This window comes from Taeniopygia guttata, chromosome 4, assembly GCF_048771995.1.
Source record: "Taeniopygia guttata chromosome 4, bTaeGut7.mat, whole genome shotgun sequence".
Classification (NCBI taxonomy): Eukaryota; Metazoa; Chordata; class Aves; order Passeriformes; family Estrildidae; genus Taeniopygia; species Taeniopygia guttata.
Window position 1 is genome coordinate 53,445,907 of NC_133028.1, and position 20,284 is coordinate 53,466,190.

At 41.4% G+C, this 20,284-nt stretch overlaps 1 protein-coding gene across 11 annotated transcripts in view; it reads left to right on the forward strand.

Moving 5' to 3' along the window:
• Positions 1–20,284, forward strand: part of FAM13A (family with sequence similarity 13 member A) — a 120,111-nt gene that overhangs the window by 69,706 nt on the left and 30,121 nt on the right. For 6 of the 11 annotated variants that reach the window (XM_072927726.1, XM_072927728.1, XM_041715507.2 and 3 more), the window contains 6 exons: positions 1,655–1,696; positions 11,189–11,233; positions 12,793–12,972; positions 15,805–15,991; positions 18,831–18,904; positions 19,611–19,653. In XM_072927726.1, coding sequence (XP_072783827.1) covers positions 1,655–1,696; positions 11,189–11,233; positions 12,793–12,972; positions 15,805–15,991; positions 18,831–18,904; positions 19,611–19,653 — 571 coding nt within the window. 11 annotated transcript variants of the gene reach the window in all.

Sequence of the window (20,284 nt, forward strand, 5' to 3'; positions counted from 1 at the left end):
CCATCAGGGGAGGGAGCTTTACCTGGTAGAGGTTCCTACCCATGTCTCTGTTGCAGGTTGTCTTCAGGGAAGGCAGTAATGGGTATTTCCATGGTCCATCAACTTTTCCTAGGCAGTCTCAAAGCTGTAGCAGTTTCTCATGAAGACTCTTCAGGTGCTGCTAGCCTCAGTTGACAGGCAGGCACTCTCCACCTGCTGTGCACTGCTGTGTCCTGCCTGGCTCTGGGAGCAGCAGCAGCTCTGGGCACTGCAGGTTGTTCAGGTTACTGAAGACAGGCTCGTGGAAGTGGCAGCAAGATTTCCAGTAGCAGCTGTGCTCCCAGTTTTTTTGGGGAGCTGCTGAAAGCTGTCCAGTCACTGTTGCCTTTCAGAGGTGAAGTTTTGGCAGACCACAACAATTTCAGAGGCAGTTTCTCTTCCTTCTGGTCTGGTGTTTCCTGCATCATGTGCTTTAAGGTCTTTTCTGTGGATGTCTGTTAGTGAGACTTTCCATATTCTAGTTGGGAGGTTAAATCCCTGTGGTTATTTCCCTGGAACACTGGCTTGCTTATTTTCAGCCTGCCTTTCTGACTCCCTTGTGCGGTATGCTCTCTTCCACACCCTTGTATCTTGTCTTCTCCTTTATGCTCTGCTCCCCTTGGTGCACTTGATGTTCATATTTGTGCATCTGCTATAACATTGGAACATTGGCTGGGTTGGAAATAAGCTGTGGTTAAATCTGCTTCTGGCTGTGTGCAGTGTGAGGGCAGGGTACTTACCTGGCTGCAAGCCAGTTTCAGCTCATCTTGCTGAGGGAGCTTCATGCTGGATCCAATGGAAACTGCAGAAAGTACCTGAGTACTTGATTTCCTAGTTGCAAATCCTACAGAGGTGTTCTTTTCCCCTGTATCGAGTACTTTGAGCAGCTTTTATAAGCCAATAAATAAAATCCTTCAAAATTCAAGGGATCATGTGTGCTGCTGTGTCCCAGCTCACTGTTACCCTTGTGCCAGCACAGGCACAATGAGCTGGATCAGGGCTGGTAAGTCACTTGCCAGGTGGTTATGCTGGGGCCAGGCCAGTTGACAACTATAAGACAGTTAAACATTTTGTCAGTGGACCTCCAAGCCAGCCAGTGGCAATCCCTGATCTCAAGCTTACAGAAATGTCATTCAAATAAACCTTCCACAGAAGTGATAAAACTGGGGAATAGGTAGCCTCATGCATGCACCTATGGCCATGGTTGTTTCTTTGGTTACTCAAGATGTCCTTTGGTTTTTTTCCCAAATTTGGCTTTAATAGGCAGATTGTTTAATTCTGGAGCAGCAGACAGCGAAGAACTCTCTTGGTTTTCCTGGCAAAATGCTTTATTGTTGCTATGGGAATAGCCCTAGCACTGTTACAGATTCAGAATGACTCCTGGCTGTCTAGCAGGAGATCTGTTACGCCACATTTGTGGACATTTAGAGAAATGAGTTGGATTGCCAGGATTTAAGGAAAGTAACTTAAAGCTTTCTTCCATGCATCAACCAGAGGACAAAACAGACTTAAGTGCTACTTCTGTAACAGGTGCAATTCCACTTTCATTGTCTCTGCTTTTTAAGAGTGAGTATCTTGAGCTGCAAATAGAAGACAGAGCTGCATACTGACTTACAAAATATATTTTGTTTTTTAGCTCCCAAGAAGATGAGCGGCCTATGTCACCCTTCTACGTGAGGTATTTACTCCATTGTTTTCATTTATTTTTCTGTGTGGGATTGACTCATTATTGGAATTTAATGTGGGGAGGGGTTCAGAAGTGCTGAACAGACTGTAATCAAAGTGAGCATTAATTTTACATTTGTAATTATTGCTCAGTGAGTGGGATGAGTCTTTGTAGCTAATCATCTCTGTTGCGATTATTTTGTATTTAGAGAGGAGGCCCAGAGTTTAAGGTCTTTATTTCAAGATGGACATGGTTTTCCTCTTTTCTTTGGTTTGTTGCATGTCTTAGATGCCTGAGTAGCTTATCTGCAGGCACAGGAGAGATTTTTGCTACAGGATTTGAGGAACTGACAGCATGTGCTGTTCAGAAAGAAACCAGGAACCAGATGGTGAGTCAGCAGCCCATCCAGTTCCCTGCTGCAGCCTAGAAAAGCAGGAGAGTGCCTGGGTACCCAGCAAGCCTCACTGGAGGGAATGGTACTCATGCTGCATTTGAACAAATTGTTTCTTGTTTTGCCAACTGCAGGGCAAAGTCACTGCTTGTAAAAAGGGTCTAATTCTGTTGACATCTGTGAAAGTTTGCTCTGCTTGCTTCAGTAGCAGGCTTAGTTCCAGTGCTTTCATTTATACTTTGTGGAAGAACAGGAGCCAGAGCAATTAACAATGAAGGGCTGCAGAGGAGGAAGGGCCAGATATTATAATTGGGTTCTTTGATCTCTACAGAGTTTAAACAAATAAAAAGAAATCCCAGTGATGCCTTTTGTGAGAACAGTGATAATTGGAATTCTTACAGCGATGTCTGAAATTTCTTAATCTCTGGTGTATATTCCTGTTTATCTTTATAGCTTGTGTTTTTTCTTAGAGAATTTTTCTAACATGAAGCATAGAAAGAATGCAGTTAATGCATACTATGCAGAAATGTCTGTCAGGGAATTGTTCATGGACTAGCCTGGTAGCATGATCCTGTCTGCCTTCCGGGCAGATGCACCGTCATTCCCTGCAATCCATTTGTGCAGATGTTTCCCAGTCTGTGCCTTAAAAAGCTCCAAATTGTCAAAGGAGATTCTGCCTCTTCCTTCAGGAGATTATTTTGTAGATGCATACATACACTGCCCTCTCTCAAATTTTCCCTAGTTTAAATCTTCTTCATATCTTTCCACTGAAAATTGATCACTCCTTTGTTTTACTTTCTGGCTAATGTGACCTTCAAATGATTTTAGGGTTTCATTACATTTCCATCTCTTACTGCTCAGAACTGTCCTTCCAAGCCCTTTCCTGGATTATAGAAAAATGATCCATGAAGGAGATTCTCCTTCTCTGACCTTGTCAAGATCACCAAGGAGAGATGGGGAGAAAGGAGTGGACCTGAGAAAACTGATATCAAAGCAGAACATTTCTGGGAGGAAGGAAGCAAATTTGAACATCTTAGAGATTTAGGCTTATGAGGGGGGAAAACAAAGAATGAGTGTGTCCACTGAAATGAAGGGATGGGTTTCCATGGGAATCTGTCTTGCAAATAGGAAGGGAACAGTCAGGAATAAGCACGTAGCTGGGAAGTGAGCAAATGGCTGGTAGGAGTAGAGAGGGAGCTGCGCACCTTGATACACAGGCTTCTTGCCAGGCCCGTGTCTTTTGTAACATTGCTGGGATACAGTTACTTGTAAATAAAGGGAACAGCTTGTAAGTCTTGCTTCTGTTTGTAACACATCAGAAATCTGAGGTCAGTTGCCAAGTGCGGTTAATTTGGCAGGAGAGCTGGAGCTGGCTGGGCAATTCCTGGTGCTTCAACAACTGAGAACTTGAGTGGGTGGCCAGTTTTTTCTGTGTAACTTTGAAAGTTCAAGTTGTTGCCCTAGAGGCTGTGCATGACATATGTAGGAATTGCATTTTACACCATGGGCAAGGAAGGGAAGATTGTCTGCTTTAGCTGTCTGATGGTCAAATCTATTTCTATTACTACCAGCCACACTTACATAGCTTGAAATACTGCTCAAGTAATCCTTCCAGTGAATCATGAATATTTGGGCACAGGGCGGTCATTGCTGTGTTAATGCAGTAATTCCATATAGATAATTATACAACAAGTTAAGTAAGTGGGAACAAGAGCTCTTTAGCTTCCAAACACGGCATAATACTTGGCTCTTGCCAGATGGAAGGAACTTTGTGTCCCTCTGTCATGGTTTAACCCCAGCCAGCTTTGCTCACTCCCCCACCAACAGGATTTGGTAGAAAACTGGAATGGTAAGAGCTGGAAAACTCATGGGTTGAGATAAAGATAGGTTAATAGGAAAAGGCCATGCACACAAGCAAAGCAGAACAAGGAATTCATTCAGTGCTTCCCGTGGGCAGGCAGGTGTTCAGCCATCTCCGGAGAGCAGGGCCCCACCACATGTAATGGTTTCTTGGGAAGGCAGATGCCATCACTGAAAATGTCCCCTCCCCTTCCTCCTTTTCCCCCCCACTGTATACACTGGCCATGATGTCACACGGTCTGGAATATCCCTTTGGTCAGTTTGGGTCACCTGGCCCAGCTGTGTCTCCTCCCACCTTCCACACACCCCTAAATTCCCTGCCAGTACAAAAGCCAGAAAAGGCCTTGGCTGTGTGTAAGTCCTGCTCAGCAATAACACAAACATCTCTACATTATTAACCCTGTGTTCAGCACAAATCCAAAACACAGCCACATACCAGGCACTGGGAAGAAAATTAACTCTACCCCAGCTAAAACCAGCACACCCTCCATAAATCAGTTTTAGTAGGATCAAATCAGACTTAAGTATTCAGTGCTGTACCATGTCAGCTAACAATGGAGATGTTTCCCTGATTGCTGTTTTCAACAATAAAACAAATGCTGAAGGTCTTAACTTTTAAGTCAGAACTGTCAGAACACCACCAATAAATATACAGTTTCTTAAAATGACACTGATTGGTTGGTTTCTTTCAATATTGGGAAAGTCAAGACTTTATCACCACTGCTACTTAGTAAGGGATAAACAGTCTGTAACAGTATGAGAGTAAGCAGTAAATGAGACAATATGTGACATGGGTTTGTAAAGAGTGGTAACACTAGTACAACCATGTTATTTTTTAAAAGACTTTCCAAAGAGAGGAAGTAAAAGAGTATACCTAATCTGGCTGATGTCAGCAAAATGTTTTATATCATGCCATCTGTATGGAAAAAGTGGGCACGAGTACAAGAACATAAAGATGGGTAGGGAGGAGGTGAGACTTATAGATATTGCTGGTAGGAGAGGAAGGGCATTGCTGCTAGAGATCCTGAAGTGCCATTAACTTATTTTCCTTGATAGCCACTAGCATAATAAAGTCAAATCATGTTCCTTAATTGAGCTTATAGCAGTGTCCTCTGGGTGAAAATATGGGACAGTGAGGTATTATATAGAGTGAGATATATGGATATATTTATAAAATATCTCACTTTCATGTATAGAAATGTTATTTTTATATATGTTTATAAAGATAAGCATCAAATTTAAGATAGATACTAAAAGAAATAACATAAGTAATAAAGTAATTTATTACTTATGACCTTACTGAGGCCTAATAATGAACATTTTTGCCCTGACAGGGGAGTTCCTCACATGTGGAAATGCTGGGGAAAAAAAAAAAAAAAGATGTAAGCATACTTGTCCATGGAGGGATAAAAATACTCAAGTTGAAGTAATCACATGGCAGTGGATATATAAAGGAAATATTTTCAGTACACTTAGAGGTATGGATACCCCTGTACAAGAGACAGGTAAAGCCTTAAACACTTTCAAGTCATTCATGTTCCAAACGCTTTAGGTTTGTGAAGATGATTAAAGAAATGGGAAGACTGTTATAAGATGGAGAAAAGAGCATGGAGGTCCTAGCTACTGTAAGAAATTAGCCAGAGCACACATATTCCTCCTGAGTTTTAGACAGAGAGGGGAGGATATTTATGGTAAATAACAATAAGAATGTATACAAATAGTTTATTAATATATTTGGGCAGAACATTATTACTTTTGTAGCTGGAACCCTCTCTCATTGGACATAATAAGGATGATTTCAGCTTGACCAGTTTGAGAGACTTGGGGTTTTAATCCATTCACCTACTGCTGGCCAGAGTTATCCTCTCCCTCTCTGTAGTCCTTGATTAGATAATTTGTTGGCTCAGCTGTGCTCAGTACCAGGCAAGAAGATTTCTATACTGTTAAAAGAAGAGGAAAACCTTGCTAGGTGATTGATTGTTCCAGGGAGTCATGCCTGAAGGGCATTTATGTTCTAAAACCTTCTGTAACAAAACCTTGTGGTAAAGGGAGTTGAGGCTGTTAAAAAGTGCTCCTTGAATAATTCTTTAGTGAGAATGTGAATACCAGCTGCAGGATGTTTGAGTAATCAGTACTGAGAAACACTCAGCAGTTTCAGGAAACGAAGGAGTGTCTGGCAGCAGCAAATACCTGTAAGCATAATTCCACTCCACGTGTGCAAGGAGTTTTTGGAAGACAGTGAATCTTCAGGCATGCTTTGTGCTGGCCTGTGTGCCTTAGATGTGACGTTAGTCATGTAGATGCTTTCAGAGGAGCTACCTGAGGGGACTGTCCTGAGATAAGCCAGAGTGGTATTACAGGGGAGAAAAACAAAAGCTTTGTAGTGTGTAGCTTTGATAACATTCAGAGCATTAAAGTGAAATTGCGATGAGACCTGACCTCACAAGCAGTGCCAAAGATTGCACTAAATACCCATGAGTGGGGCATTGGACAGTTGTGCCTCGTTCTTTTCCTAGAAGTACTCCTGCGAGCATTATTCAGTACAACTGACTGTTTCTCCTTTTAGCAGTTTTTGTTTGAGACAACTCTTTTTAGATAATGCAGGTCAAGTATTCTTACCCTGAAGTTTATTGGGTAAGATGTTTTATGCTGCTTGTTTTCAGGTCAGTTTCCTGAAGAAACTGTAAAACTGCTCAGAAATTTGCTTGGCCACCTTCACACTGAATGGCTTCTCCCTCCATGGGACATGCCATAAGAGGTCCTGAGCCTACAGGAATGCTGGGCTCCATCACAAATGTGATTCGAGTTCATGTCCATCACACCTGCACTGGCTGAAAGTAGCCACCAAGCCACTGGGTGTCCCTGCTCTGGGTGCCTGGCTGCCATGCAGGTCTGAGACTCCCTGGGGATTATTTCCCTGCTCTGCAGGGGAGCCTGCACAGACACAGCCACGCAAATTCACCAAGCTGAATCATGGGGGCTCTATGAATCCCCTTCAGGATTGTCTCTGTTCCAAGCAGTAGGTGTCAGTGTGCATCTGTCGTAAAGGAGAGATGCAAGTGAAAAACTATTCAGGATTAGGAATACCGAATAAAGTTGCTTTTAGTGGGGTTAGTTTAATGTGTAGTAACAAAGTAGTGTAAAAAATAATTTACCACGTTTAAAGGAGGGATAATTTGAACTGAGCTTGTGAAAGTGTGAAGCTGGTGAGAAAATAATGAAAGCATCTCCTCTGTGTGGTGGGACGTCCCAATAACTAAGAGCATACCCCTTTTGTTTTGTCTTTAAACTCATTATTTTCATTTTCTGTATGCCATCACAACACTTCTCTTTGGTGAAAGTGTGTCAAATAGAGTAGTTTTCTTGAAATGGATCCCACATGAGTTTGCAGTATTTCATGTCACAGTGTGGAGAGTGGATAGTGTTTAGACCATATAAATACCTATGAATTGGAACTTCCTAGATCAGGAATTGAATCCCTAGGTCAGGGATTGAAATACTATATTCAGGAGGACGTCAGGAATTTCCCATGTGTTATGTCAAGACCATTTAAACATCCTCAACTTTGCATAGCAAAACGGTAAAAAGCTTTTGCATCTATTGAGGCTTTCTTACTGTTGTGCTTGGCTTTTAAAAAAGCAAAAAGAGGAACAAAAGCCATCTTTGTTTCCTGAATGAAGCAGATGGACTGTAAGTACGTGTCAGCAACAGGTGACTTCAATACCAGACTGCAAATATAGTTAATGAATTAGGCCAGTAGGTATTGTCAAGAATTAATTAAATGACTCCATAAATGAAAACCCAGGGAAAACACTATGCCAGTATGTCAGTTTCCTAGTTTGTGCTGTTTGATGGTTTTTCTTTGCTCTTTTTGTCTAGATGCTAAGATACTTTGCTCAATAGTTGCTTGAATGAAAGAAATCAGGAGAAAGGGCATTGATATCCAACTTATTGATATCCAGCATCTGCTATCAGAAGATGCCCAAGGCAGACCAGACAAGCTGCAGGCATTGCATAAGATAATTCTCACTCCAGTGCACATCTTTTAAACTTAGGGAGTACTAGTTAGGGGGTGCAGGTGAGATTATATGACGATGGAAAATAGCACCTTCTCGACCTTGAGGCTGAAACAGAAGAAAGGAAGCCATGCAGTAAGAGTTTGCCTTTTGTGTGAAGTAAGACTTTATTCAAAGCTGTTAGAGCAGCTCTGAAAGTGAGCAAAAGACTTGAGTAAACAAGCTAGACAAAACTGGGAAGTGCTGGAGGTCAGACTTCCCAGAAGGAAAAGCATGAGGGAAACCAGTTCAAAAGTTCATAGCATTTAAAACAGTTGTGTGCCTCTGTGCAGGTTTTCTGGCTGGCTTTCTGAAAGTAAAAGTCCCCCAGCACTGGGACGCTGTTGTACTGCCCTCAGTCACCTGAGGACACCTGTAATTTCTAAGAAAAGTTGGTATTTCTCAGCATGTTCTGCAACAGCAGCTGCATAATCTAATAAAGATTATCTAGCTGTGGAGATAATTGATTGTACGTATCAGCGAAATGGAGCAGATGTGAGGAGAAAATAATTAACTGAAGCAGAACATGAGTTCCCATTGTCCAGATGATTTACTGAGCGAGGCAGATGCCTGCACAGGCAGGCACGCCAAGAGGGCTCTTCTAGGCATGGCTCACCCTGCCTGTTCCACAGAAATCCAACAGCAGAGTGGCTTCTGCCACCCAAGAAGTTTGGAAAGCCCCGCAGGATACACCCTGCCTGCCTGCTTGTCTGGGCTCTGAAATCCTTGCAGAGTGGTGTCTTTGGTTGTGTTTGCCAACGTCTGTCGTGTCCTGCAGAAGGCTCCAGTCCTAAAACCACTGTGGAACTCTCTCCCCTCCACCATTTGTTTTGGATGTGAAGTTCTTTGGTGTAAGAAAGGTTGGTGGAGAGTAACTAAAACAATTTAGCAACACATTTAAATTAAGCTTCAAAATGAAATAGCCAGAAAAATTACCAACTGTGGAATTAAAAGGAAGTTAGTGTATCTAGAAAAACTCTGATTTAAAATCTCTGTCTTATTGAGGGGAGGCTAATAAAAGAGTATTAACTTATCACAGAGCTAAGGATAAACTTGGGCTCAGTACAATAAAATTAGAATATCAGACCTTCATTTTGTAGTCATCCACTCAGCTGGCATGTAAAGGGTACGTACTTCCTTGTTATTTGTCAGTAGTTTGAAAATCACCATGTTACTGTCTTTCTTACAGAATCTGTATTGCCTGAGTAGGGCTTTTCTAGATGCAGTAAATTAATTGTTACATATCATTAAAAATTAGGGTAATGTACTTAAAACTGAATCTATGTTAATAAAGCACACAGTTAACTGTGAATTAGAATGTACTGGGGTGTTAGAAAATTTTTTATTGGTAGAAAAAACTATATCCTAGGGATGTTTTAAAAAGGCTAAAATCCAAGCAATCCTTTCTTCCTCTCCACTACCACTTTCCTGGCATGAAAACAGAGAAGAAAAGTGTGATATGGAAGGCAACCTCATTCAGTTTGGTTTGCATGTAGGTACAATAAAAAGGTGATACAGCATTAATCTACTCCCATGGGTGTAGGAGCTATAGCAAGCACACGAGTTGTATCTTATAATGTGGGTTATCCCACATTAGCACACTAGCACCTTACTCCCTAATACGTCTCCATGGGAGACCAGGTCTTAAATTTTGGGCTGGGAAGAGGCCACATAGTTCCTCTAAGCAAACCAGAAGGCAAGCAGGGGGCTTGAAATGTGCACTTCAAATTCCAATGCCATCCTGTAGTTGATAGTCAAGATGTTAGATGTGAGAAGAGTGTGATCTCGCAAATTTTGTTTCCTGTATGCAGATGTTTTATCTGTAACAATAGGTACAGTAATAGTTGTTTGCATGTCTTCATGAAATTATCTGAATGACACAACTGCTCAGGTCCTGCTCAGGTAATGTGGAACATACTGGCAAGTCCATGACTGCTTTCCTCCGGTGACCTGTGCTGGGACTGGAGAGTAGCACTGAGTGAAGCTGGGACTGGCAAGGATGTGTGTGTGGTTAGAGCCAGGTGAGCACACTGGCTCAGCCTGAAGCACATTGCAAGCTTGCAGCTGGGTGTTTGTGGGGAGGAGTCACACTGGTTTGTTGGTTTTGTTAAAATAGCTGTAGTGACCCCTCATTTATCCTTCTCTTCCTCTGTTGCCTGCCTTCTGCTCAAGTGACACTGAAACCCAGAAAAGCCACACAGTGGTTATCTGAGAGTGCTGCAGCTTCTCAGCTAGCTCTAACCCCATAAAGTGAAGTGCAAAGTATTCAAGGGAAACAGAGAGGAAACCTTTGGGTAACAAAGGCAAATCAGCTGTTGATGGTTCTGCAATGAAATTATTTGAGAGAAACTGGTGAAGACCGAAAACAATGAGTGTCTATTTGGGCAGGAAGAATATTTTGTATCCAGCTGACTACATTTTACTGGGATTTATCAGCCAGTTGTACTCTGCTGATACAGAGATAATTTGAAATGAAACCCCTAAGCCTGTAGTTTATTTGACTTAAGGGAGGTCACAGAAAGGATGAATAGGCAGTGTCACCTTATTTGCAAGGCTGAGTCAGTGGATGAAAAAGGGGCAGGATGGGACTTGGCAGAGGGAAGAAAGCAGTGACACCTGTGCCAGGTCAGCTTGTTCAGAAGGGCTCTGAACAGCAAATGATAATATCTACATTTGTGTCAGCTCTTGCTGAGCCTGATAACAGACCGAGGTAAAAAGGAGAGAAGCATGTGTAGATTTTATTTTTTTAAATGTGAAGTAAAGAATATAAATATGTTATTTTAGCATGTTCAAAGAGAGAATAGTTAAACAGAGCAGTTAAATATTAAGTGTATACATTTTCAAGTTAGCTTCAAAAGACAAAGACTGCTGTCATAAGGCTAAAACATGAGCAGCAGAATACCCACATGAAAAGAAAAAATCTGTAACATGTTGAGGTTGAAATACTTGCTTTTAGACCTTTGCCTATTTCATGGGAACGATAGGGAAATTCATGGTTGAAGATATTGACTTGTCAAAATGTGCCACGTCACGGTGGGAGTGAAAATTTCCCTTAAGGGAACTTGTGACATGTGCACACAGTTGTTGTTGAGACAGCTCAGACCTTTAAATCTTAGCACTGCAAAGAGCAAGAGATTTTTAAGACCTTATTTTGATAATAAGATCTACCATTATTCTCTTTTTTTTCCTTTTATACAGTACCCACGTATCACAAGTCAGTAGCAACGTTCCTGCTACAGGAGAGTAAGTGTCTTTTACAATTTTGTAGCTATCTTTCTTGGAGCTTTTTAAAATATTTCTGGTTATGCTTTTATTTCTCTTTAAGAGTTGTTCTTGCATAAACAAAAAAAAAGAGACAGTGTTTCCCAAAGCAATTAATTTATAAGGATAATAAATCACTTCCTCCTGAAAACTTCTCATGCCCTTGGTTCTTTGCTCACTGTGCCTGTGATGTTTTGCTTAGGCAGAACTTGAATATTTTGAGAAGGTTTTTGCAATGTTGTCTTCTTGCTCTTGTTTGCTCCCTCTTGCATCCCAGCAGAGGATGTGACCTGACCCTACTGCTGTAACTGGGAGGAGCAGAGCTAAAATGAGTTGGCTCCTTTTGTGGAGCTGGGAATTCCCAATGGCTGATGGGTTTGCAGAACTGATCTTTATCAATAGTGAAATACAGACATACTTGCCTAGTTAAACCATCTGGGCTTTTGCAGTTGCTAAAGTCTTCTGACTTTTCCAGGAACTGCTGTCTCAGCTGGCTTTCAAGTATAGGAACTTAGCACAGCTCTTGTAAAAGAGAAATGAGCCCAAGCATGGAGTCCCATACTGTAGCTACTCAGTTGAAAATTAACCAGTAAATCTTGAAACAAAATTTTAATTATGGAAAAAACAGTAGAAGCCATACATGGACTTTGGGCATGCATGTTTGAAAAACCCATTCTTCAGTGGCTGCTTAAAGCATTGCAAGAAACAAGAGATGGGATGGAGATGTATACAAAAATGTGCTTCTATGTGATCTCTTTGGAAAAAAAAATATTTTTCCCATTAAAACTTCCTCTGATGAAGGAAGTGAATATTACAAGAGAATGGCAGTACCAAAAAGAAAATTTGTTTGTGTTGAAAGTTCAAGTAGTCCCACACCTGTAACTGATGCAGTTTCAGGGACTCTGTTGTGGTGGATTGTGTGGAAGCCCTCTTAGTGCCATAGAGTGTGAGGGTGGTCTCACACCAGTGTCAGGGTGGCTGTGGATACACAAGAATGTGGCCCAAGAATGTGTAAAAATGGCATGAACTTGGAACAAAACCCATGATTGGTGACAATGTATGTGAGGAGTATGTAGTAAGCTACTGCATATTGTCATCCCTTTGAGACAGCAGTGAATCGTCTTCTTGCAGGTGATCCATTGCCTTACTGAGCTTGTTTTGCACAACAGACTTGACCCCTGTCAGCATGGCTGGGTATCAAATGCAGTTTTGTCACAGCAGGGGCTTTTCAGTGAGGATGAAAGTTAGGTACCAATGCCTGTAGTTTCAGTAAGTAAAATTAGTTGTTTTACTGAAATTTCATACATCCCTAGAAATAAAAAGAGCAATATTAATTGAGAAGGCTCAGCTATTCCAAGGGACTTGAACCAGCAGATATCTGAAGATTTTGGCATTGATTGCATATGTCATGGCACTGGAACATTTTGTGCCGCCATCCTAAGCAAACATAACCCACAGATACTTTTGTTTTATTTATTGTTGCAGAGAGGGAGCTCCACAAAATCTTTGAGTTCAATTGACCTTATTTTTCGGCTTGACAGGTATTTAGAGAAGACAATCCGCTCAGCCGTGGAGCAGCATCTCTTTGATGTTCATGGCTCAGGCGGCCAGAGTTCAGAGGACTCTGAATCCGGGACGTCTTCAGCCTCTTCTAATGTGTCTGCCAGGCAGAGGAGGCGACACCACAAAGAGCAGGAGGAAGCCCGGAGAAACAGAGACATGTATGAGCCTGATTTCCTTGTTTTGGAAAGTATATTTAAGTCTACCCCAGTCATGTATTCTTATCAAGGCAATGCTACATTCTGTTATGAAAGGCACTGACCTTTGCCCTGGCTGCAGTGCCCATGCAGAGCATCAGTCAGAGCTGGGAAATTTAGAGTTTACTAGATCATGGAGTGGAGCAAAGCATAATAAGAATCTAGGGGGTAATGCAGTCAAGTTTGTAATTACAGTATTTGGAATTGGTTACTTATGGTATTTGTTGCATTAGTGGAAATTCCCAAGCAGTTGATTCTGCTGCCTTTAACTTTTTTTAGATAAAAACATTGGGCCCAGCTGCTTTTCTGAATTCAGCATGTCTTGAGATATAAAATAAGATGAAGTTCCTCTTTTGTGTGTGGAGGCACAGCTTGTGTTTGGGTTTAGTGAGAAGATTTGGGAGTTTGTCTGAAATTAGAAGAATCTTCCTTTTGATTAATCAGAATCTATTTTTTTTATCCACCCTATTACACAAAGTTTAAACATGTTTTAGTAGTGAATTTCCTTAAATGTCTGTCAAAGAGTAAAGATAATACCTGTTTTTCTATTCATACTCTTCTAGTTGTGACATATATTGTGTGGTACAAATGTATTACCACTGCAGCTTTAACAAATTTGTTACACAAGGCATAGTTGTATTTGAGAAACTGTAGCACAGACTGCAAGGCCACCTTCAATTTCTGTGTTTATCGGTAACACAGCACTAGTTCTTGTAAAGAATTTGTATGCCTCACTGCAGTGTTGGATTGCTGGGATTTGAAGTTGGTTCCAAAATAAACATCTAGTCTCCTGTTGTTGTTTCCTGGGTGCTGAATTCCCCAACTTCTATTGGATCTGTACCTTCTTATATGAACCTACTTTTATACAGGTGCATAGCCATCAATATCTCATGTTAATATTGCATCCATGGTATTTCCCAAAATGTGTAAATGTGTCAGTGCTGATGTACAAAAAACGTTGTACAAAAAATCTGGAGTTACAAAAAAAGAAAAAAAAAAAGACACCATTTTCATAGGGAATCAAAATGCACTGTAAAGGTGGCCTGGGAAATTGGCACTTGAAAGTCACCAAAGTATCTGGCAGCAGCTGTAAAGTAGTTTTTCTTGTTAAGTAGCCCTGCTGACAGGCTTCTCAGGTAAGTAGGTCAGAGACTGGCTAGTGTACGTGTTCAGAAGCATATAGTACTGCAGGGCTTTTCTTCAACGCTGTGTTACAGAGCTGCCTCTAGATATGATTGACACAGTTATTCCGACTCAGTCCAGAAAGCTGGAGCCAAGGATTTTTTTGAAGTTTTGAGGGCTGGCTGTGGTCCAAATTGTTTTCCCCTGTTTCCCTTAGGTCAGATTGCTGGGATTTCTCTGGGTGAATTATCAAAATTGAGAATTACTTTCAAAACATCTTTCTGTTGTTTTTTTGATTGTTAGTGATTTCATCTGCTTGCCTTGTGATAGATCACAAGAGGCTTTGTAATGTCACAAAATGGGACTACAGGCAGGAAGAGTGTTTATTGCAAAATCACGTAGGTGAACACCCAGGCTTTGAAGATTACATGATTTACAGGCTCTGAATGTGTAATTGATCTGCTGAAGGGTTTGTAAAAATTTCCACAAAGGCAAATGTGTTATCTTAGAAGTTTAGTCAGAGATTTTTCATACCTCTTTGTATCTCTTTTCCACCAACAAAACCTAGAGATCTGTCATCTAGAAAGTCACTAGAACTTTCTAGTTTTGTTTTTGTTCTGAATACTTGCCATGCTGGCACTGTCCAGATATTGCAGAGTAACTGGTTTCTTATCACACCAGTCAAGTCTAGATGAGTTCTCCTGCTGTTCATGAAAGCAGGCTTTGGAGTTGCACAGCACTGTGTAAGACAGCCACACAGAGTTAGCAATGTTCTCGTTTCAGTGTCAAGTGTAAGCAAGCTGCCCTTAGCCTCTGGAAGGGTAATGAGACACCTTGTGTTTTTCCTGATCCCATGGTGTACTGGTGTATATGTGCATCTTCACTGCTGGGGAAAGTAGAGGGAGGACTCCTTAACAAGTGGTAGATGGAAAGCTGCCTGCTGAAGGATCCAACAGGGCAAGATAAGCCATATGCCAGGCTTCTGGTAAACATGCACAAAGCCTGCAAGCCCAGAGAGTCACAGCGAGAGCATCACGTGGTGACATAGGGCTGGCTGTCCCATCCTCTTCCCAACATAGCAAAACAGTCCTCTGTCCTAGCAGTTGTGTTACCATTGCAGAGGTACATTCCCTTTTATGTTTTGTGTAATTCCCAAATAGAAATCAAGCATTTGACTAAAGTACCACACAGTCCTGCTCTTGCATTTGAGGGTTATGAGTAAGAGGGCCAATTATGCGGTGTCATGCACCAAAGGAGATCCCTGGATCGCAGCTATGAATCACCTTTCTAAATTAAAAGCTCATGTCTCAAAGGAAAATGTGCTTCATTCTCTCTACAGAAATTCCACAGGCAGCCAGGGGCTAGTCCAGCTTCCATGTGAAGGCTTCTATGTGTTTGGTTTAGTGGCAAATGAATCAGATCCCAAACATGGATCCTCACAGCTTTCTCACCTGAGGTGTATAAAATTGGCTTTTGCTCCTCAGTGGGATTTGGCATTGCACAATGTGTGTTTTTGTCTGGATTGGGAAGAACCAGAGATAGTGGTTTCATTGGGAAGAGATGGTGTTGCCAGAACTGCACCAGTCATTATGATGTAGTTCTCTATTGCTACCATAAATGTAGCAAGAGGGCCTTTTATACAACATCTTGCTGTAATGTCCCTTTTCTTTTTAGGGAAGTTGTCAACAAGGAAAACATTCCCTCTGGATTCAGCAGTCTTGAAGATTGTATTCTAGCTGCTCAAGATGTAGAAAAATTACAAGACACCAGCTCCGGATACCTTAGTGAAAGAAATAAATCAAAACGTCAGAAATCCAGCACCAAGCTCTCAGAGCTTAATGACAACCAGGACAGTCCTGTGGTAAGCCAGAGCACTGCACTGTTTGATGTCTGTGACTAGGATGGGAAAAGCTCTTTTTTTATTTCAGTGCACATCTGGTTCCTTTAGGTAGCCACTTTTGCCTGTTATACAAGCCTCAGTGCCTATTCTGGACTATGGGAAACACTGGGTCTGACACTTGTAATCCTTGTGATGCAGCAACTGAGAAGCTGTATTTCTGCTATGATACTCCATGCAGTCATTTTCTCTTTCTGCAAGTATTTGCTTTTTTCTTTTGAATTTGGTGAAGCATTTTGGAAAGCACAAAAGGATATAGGTCTTTTTCCCAGTCTTTCAAAAGCCTTGCAAGGAATTTGGAACCTTAGATGTAGGTTCTCATATTCAGGTCAAGTTTATTTTCATATTTCTGCTAAGTTCTGAAATTAGATTTCAAGTGACTACTTGATAATGAGATGGTAAAGGTATTTTATGCCATTTCTCTAAAGCCTGTGTTTTTTGCAATTTGGAAAGCACTTAGAAGTGTGTCGGTCAAAAATGTGATTCCTTTATCCACCTTTTACTGAAGACATCAATGACTTCCTTATAACATCATTAAAATCTGGAATGCTGTAGAATTTTTCCAGCATATTCTCATGTGACCTTCACATTAGAGGACAGTTTGCCTACTTCTACAAGCTGTAGAATAAAACTGGTTCACCTTTCTTCCCTCTCAGCCAGGGCAAGCACTGACTGGAGTGTCAACAGCTGAGAAACTGTGCTGTGCTTCAGCGCAGGGTCTGCATGCAGTGGCAGAAGCACTGTGCCTGCAGCAAGCATGCATTACATGGTTAACAGAAACATCAAGAGCTGTCCTGACCTATAGGGCATTTCCTTCAGGGATGCTTGATTAAGTTTTAGAGCCTGCTGAAAGCAAGTTGTTAGTGTGACCTGTTTTTGGACTCATTTTGTTTAGATCACAAAATTGCAATGATCTAATGTTCTTACCCTGTGAAGAGATTCTAGAGAGAGGTGGATTTGCTTTTCATTATGATCAAAAGAAGGCAAGATGCCAAAAATTGTACACCATGCTCAATTTAGTAACTTAAATTTAGTGTTTAATATTCACAATCTTCTCATGTGATACTTCATGAAAGCAGAGTGAGACAGACACATTCACACTTCTGTCTTTTCTTGTAGCCATGCATTCTAAGATAGGCAAAGGTCTAGTGCTTATGATCTTTTCATCACCTTTTCTCTGTGCCTGTGGAGTGTAAAGCAGTTTCAATGTAAATGAGAGTTTTTATCAGGACTTAAGAAAGGAAGCACTGATGGAAGTGTCCTGTTTTGCTGCAGACCTGAAATGCATTCATGAAGTCTTCAACTGTGCCCAGAAGAAATGTCCTCAAACTTATTTGTGTCCACTGGACTTCACCCTGCCCCCTCATTTTTTGATCTCTTGAAGGGCAAAGGTTGAAAGGAATGTAAAATGAAGTAATCTTATATTAAAAGCACGTTGGCCAAGATGACCAGCAGTGTGATTCTTGCTTGCTCTGCTATAGGAAGTGTCAGAGTGGGATGACCAACTGCAAGTATCATTATGAAACATCTTGCAGAGAGCGTGGTGCTATTGTTTTGGAAGGCCAGAAGCTGCTTTTAAAGTTTTAATGAGTGTGTTTATTACATACTTGAATTTCAGAGACTTCCAGAAGGATGTGTGATGGTTTAGGTTTTTTTTGGCTACACCTTTACACATCAAATAATAACTCCAATTAGGCTACCTACTTGGAGTATAGCATAACATGCACCTTAGCTTTTACAAATGGGCCTTTGTCATGTAAACAAGTTTGTGATGTTGTCTCTCTTTAAACACCCTTTCCTGAGTATTCCTTTTTTTCAAAGCCTGAAAGAGTATGTAGGACAGTGTGGGGAAGCTTTCCTCTTAGCTGTCTGATTTCATCTGGCTCAAAAGCACAAGTCAGCGGTGGGGAAACTGTCACTTCCACTTAGACTCCCAGGCAAACCAACCACAAAGCATTAAAAGCTTGTAACTGCATTTTAGGGACATGGTAGCCAGGTATCAGTAGGACTTGAAGAATCAAATTAGGTAAGGCTGGAATGACTGACCTGTGTCACCATATGGGGCTGGAGGTGTAGCAGGTGAGAGAAGGCTGTGACTGCCCCAAGAAGTCTGTGTATGTAGTTTCCAGGGCAGGAACCCACTTCCTCCTATGTAAGAGGGACTTCCCCAAAACCCAGGGTAAAAAGCCTCCTGGACATGTGCTTGAAGTGGCCATATGGCTTGTCCTCACAGTACTCAACAGTGTTAATGTTCTTAATGGTGGCCAAGACAAATCTCAGAACAAGAGGTCATAACCAGTTGGATTGCTTGCCCTGCATTCATATTAGCCCAGCATTACATCTGTGCAGTCTCTTTTCATTCTTATGCCTGTTTAAGAAGAAACTAAGGAAGGGTTTGGCTGAGAAGTAGAGGATTTTCTAACATGTACATAAAGGAGTTCTGCTGAGAGGTTGCTGTGGATTTTGGTACCTGCTCTTACAAGAATTGCACAGACCAAAGAATTGCTCCCAAGCCTAGGCTGTCTGTCAGGCTGTGAAACGGAGCAGACAGGGTACCATGCAGCATTATTCTGTTCAGACGTTTGAGGTTGTCTGATGAAAGAAACAAAGGAGTGAGCAGCTGGGTTTTCTTGCAGTTTAGGGGACAATAAAGTGTGGGATTTGTTTAGTGGGCAGTAGTGTGTGTGTTACCATTTTCCTAGAAATCCTGTTGGCTATTTCTGTATTTGATCTGTTTAATGGCCTGCAGATTGAATCTGTTTCTCATATGTATCTTACTGCTTTAATACTTGTTGTATTGCAGAGTATGGAAAGCTTTAGCTCATCCAAACCTATAGACAGAACAGCTGATGACATGGAAATTTTATCTGAAGAAAGGTAATTTTAATTTTATTTTATGTATATATAAGTTTTCCTTTCCCTCTGGTTGTAGTACAACCTGAGAGATCTCCCACCCGGGCTGTGGGGGTGACATGTATGCTGCAGAACAGATTACCCACCATGTTAACTTCCAAGCAGAGCTTCATGGAGGCACTTAGTGTGTTGTGTGGGCTTTGCCCTGCAGCAAATGCCACCAAGGCTCTTTTCCCAGCCTGACAGGAATGTCACTGAAGGTGCTGATCATGCAGACTTGAAAAGAAATCAGCTGTGCAGCACCTGAACCAGCACGCTCCACACAGGAATGCAGGGCCTGTCTCACCTGGCCTCTGGGTTGGGAATCCAGCCCTTTCCCTTGTGCTTCAGTGTTCTCTTGAGAGCTGTGCAGCCTCACTCTGCTCACCTGAGATGGCAATTTCTCTCAACAATTACATTTGTTTGGATAGTTGTATTGGTTTGAATTAGGTGCACTGGAATTAAATGACATAATTGTTCTCAAATAGCTCCTGAGAGGAAGTAAAAAAATGCATACTTTAGGAGCTTGAAGTACTGCAGCTCAGAGGGTCCCTTCATTTACTGTGTGATTTAGTGAATGTGCAGGAGTAGCAAGAATGTAAAGACCGTTGTGTGCAGAAGTCTTGCTTGGCTTTGTTACAAGTCTGGTTTTGTGTTTGTAATATGTTGGTTTGGTTTTGTTTTTTTATAGCAAAGAAAGTGAAAACGATGAGGTTTTTTTCAGGCATTCTCAGGTTAGTATTTTTTTTTTTTTGTTGCTATTTTTGTGTTTCAGTTTTGTGGTCTCTAAATGAGCATTTATTGAGCAGAAACAAGTAGTTATGCATATAGTTTTGTTTTTCACAAGATAAATGGAGTTAGCATGTACTTTTTCTGTCCCTAATCCCTGCTTTTTACTTACATAGTTTAGGGAGACTCTCAACCACTGGGTAGTCTGATAGCTTCTGCTTCAGTCCCTTTGATCCCTCCTTGCCAAAAAGGGAAGGATCATTGAAGTCAGCACTGTGGTTTAAGTGAAGTGAAGTTCTGTTATTAATTATGGCAGAGAGGACACCTGACTGCTTATCTTCCAGGGTAGTGAGATTAGCTTGTCTCTCTTGATTTCCCTAAAATCATTTGGCCTTTTATTTATCATTTCCTAGTGCAACCTGTTGCTCTTGAACATAGGTGTCTGTAATTCATTTGTCTTAGAAAACTGGATCACCTGCTTTTTTCAAAGTTGATGGCTGGGATGGATGTCAGGAGGGGAGATATGATGTGATGTTGATGACAGCAGTTTTTCCTCCAACTTTCCATTTCTTACACACACATGCACACACACTTCTTGCACTGGCTTTATGATGTTTTCAGAGATTGGGGTTGGGT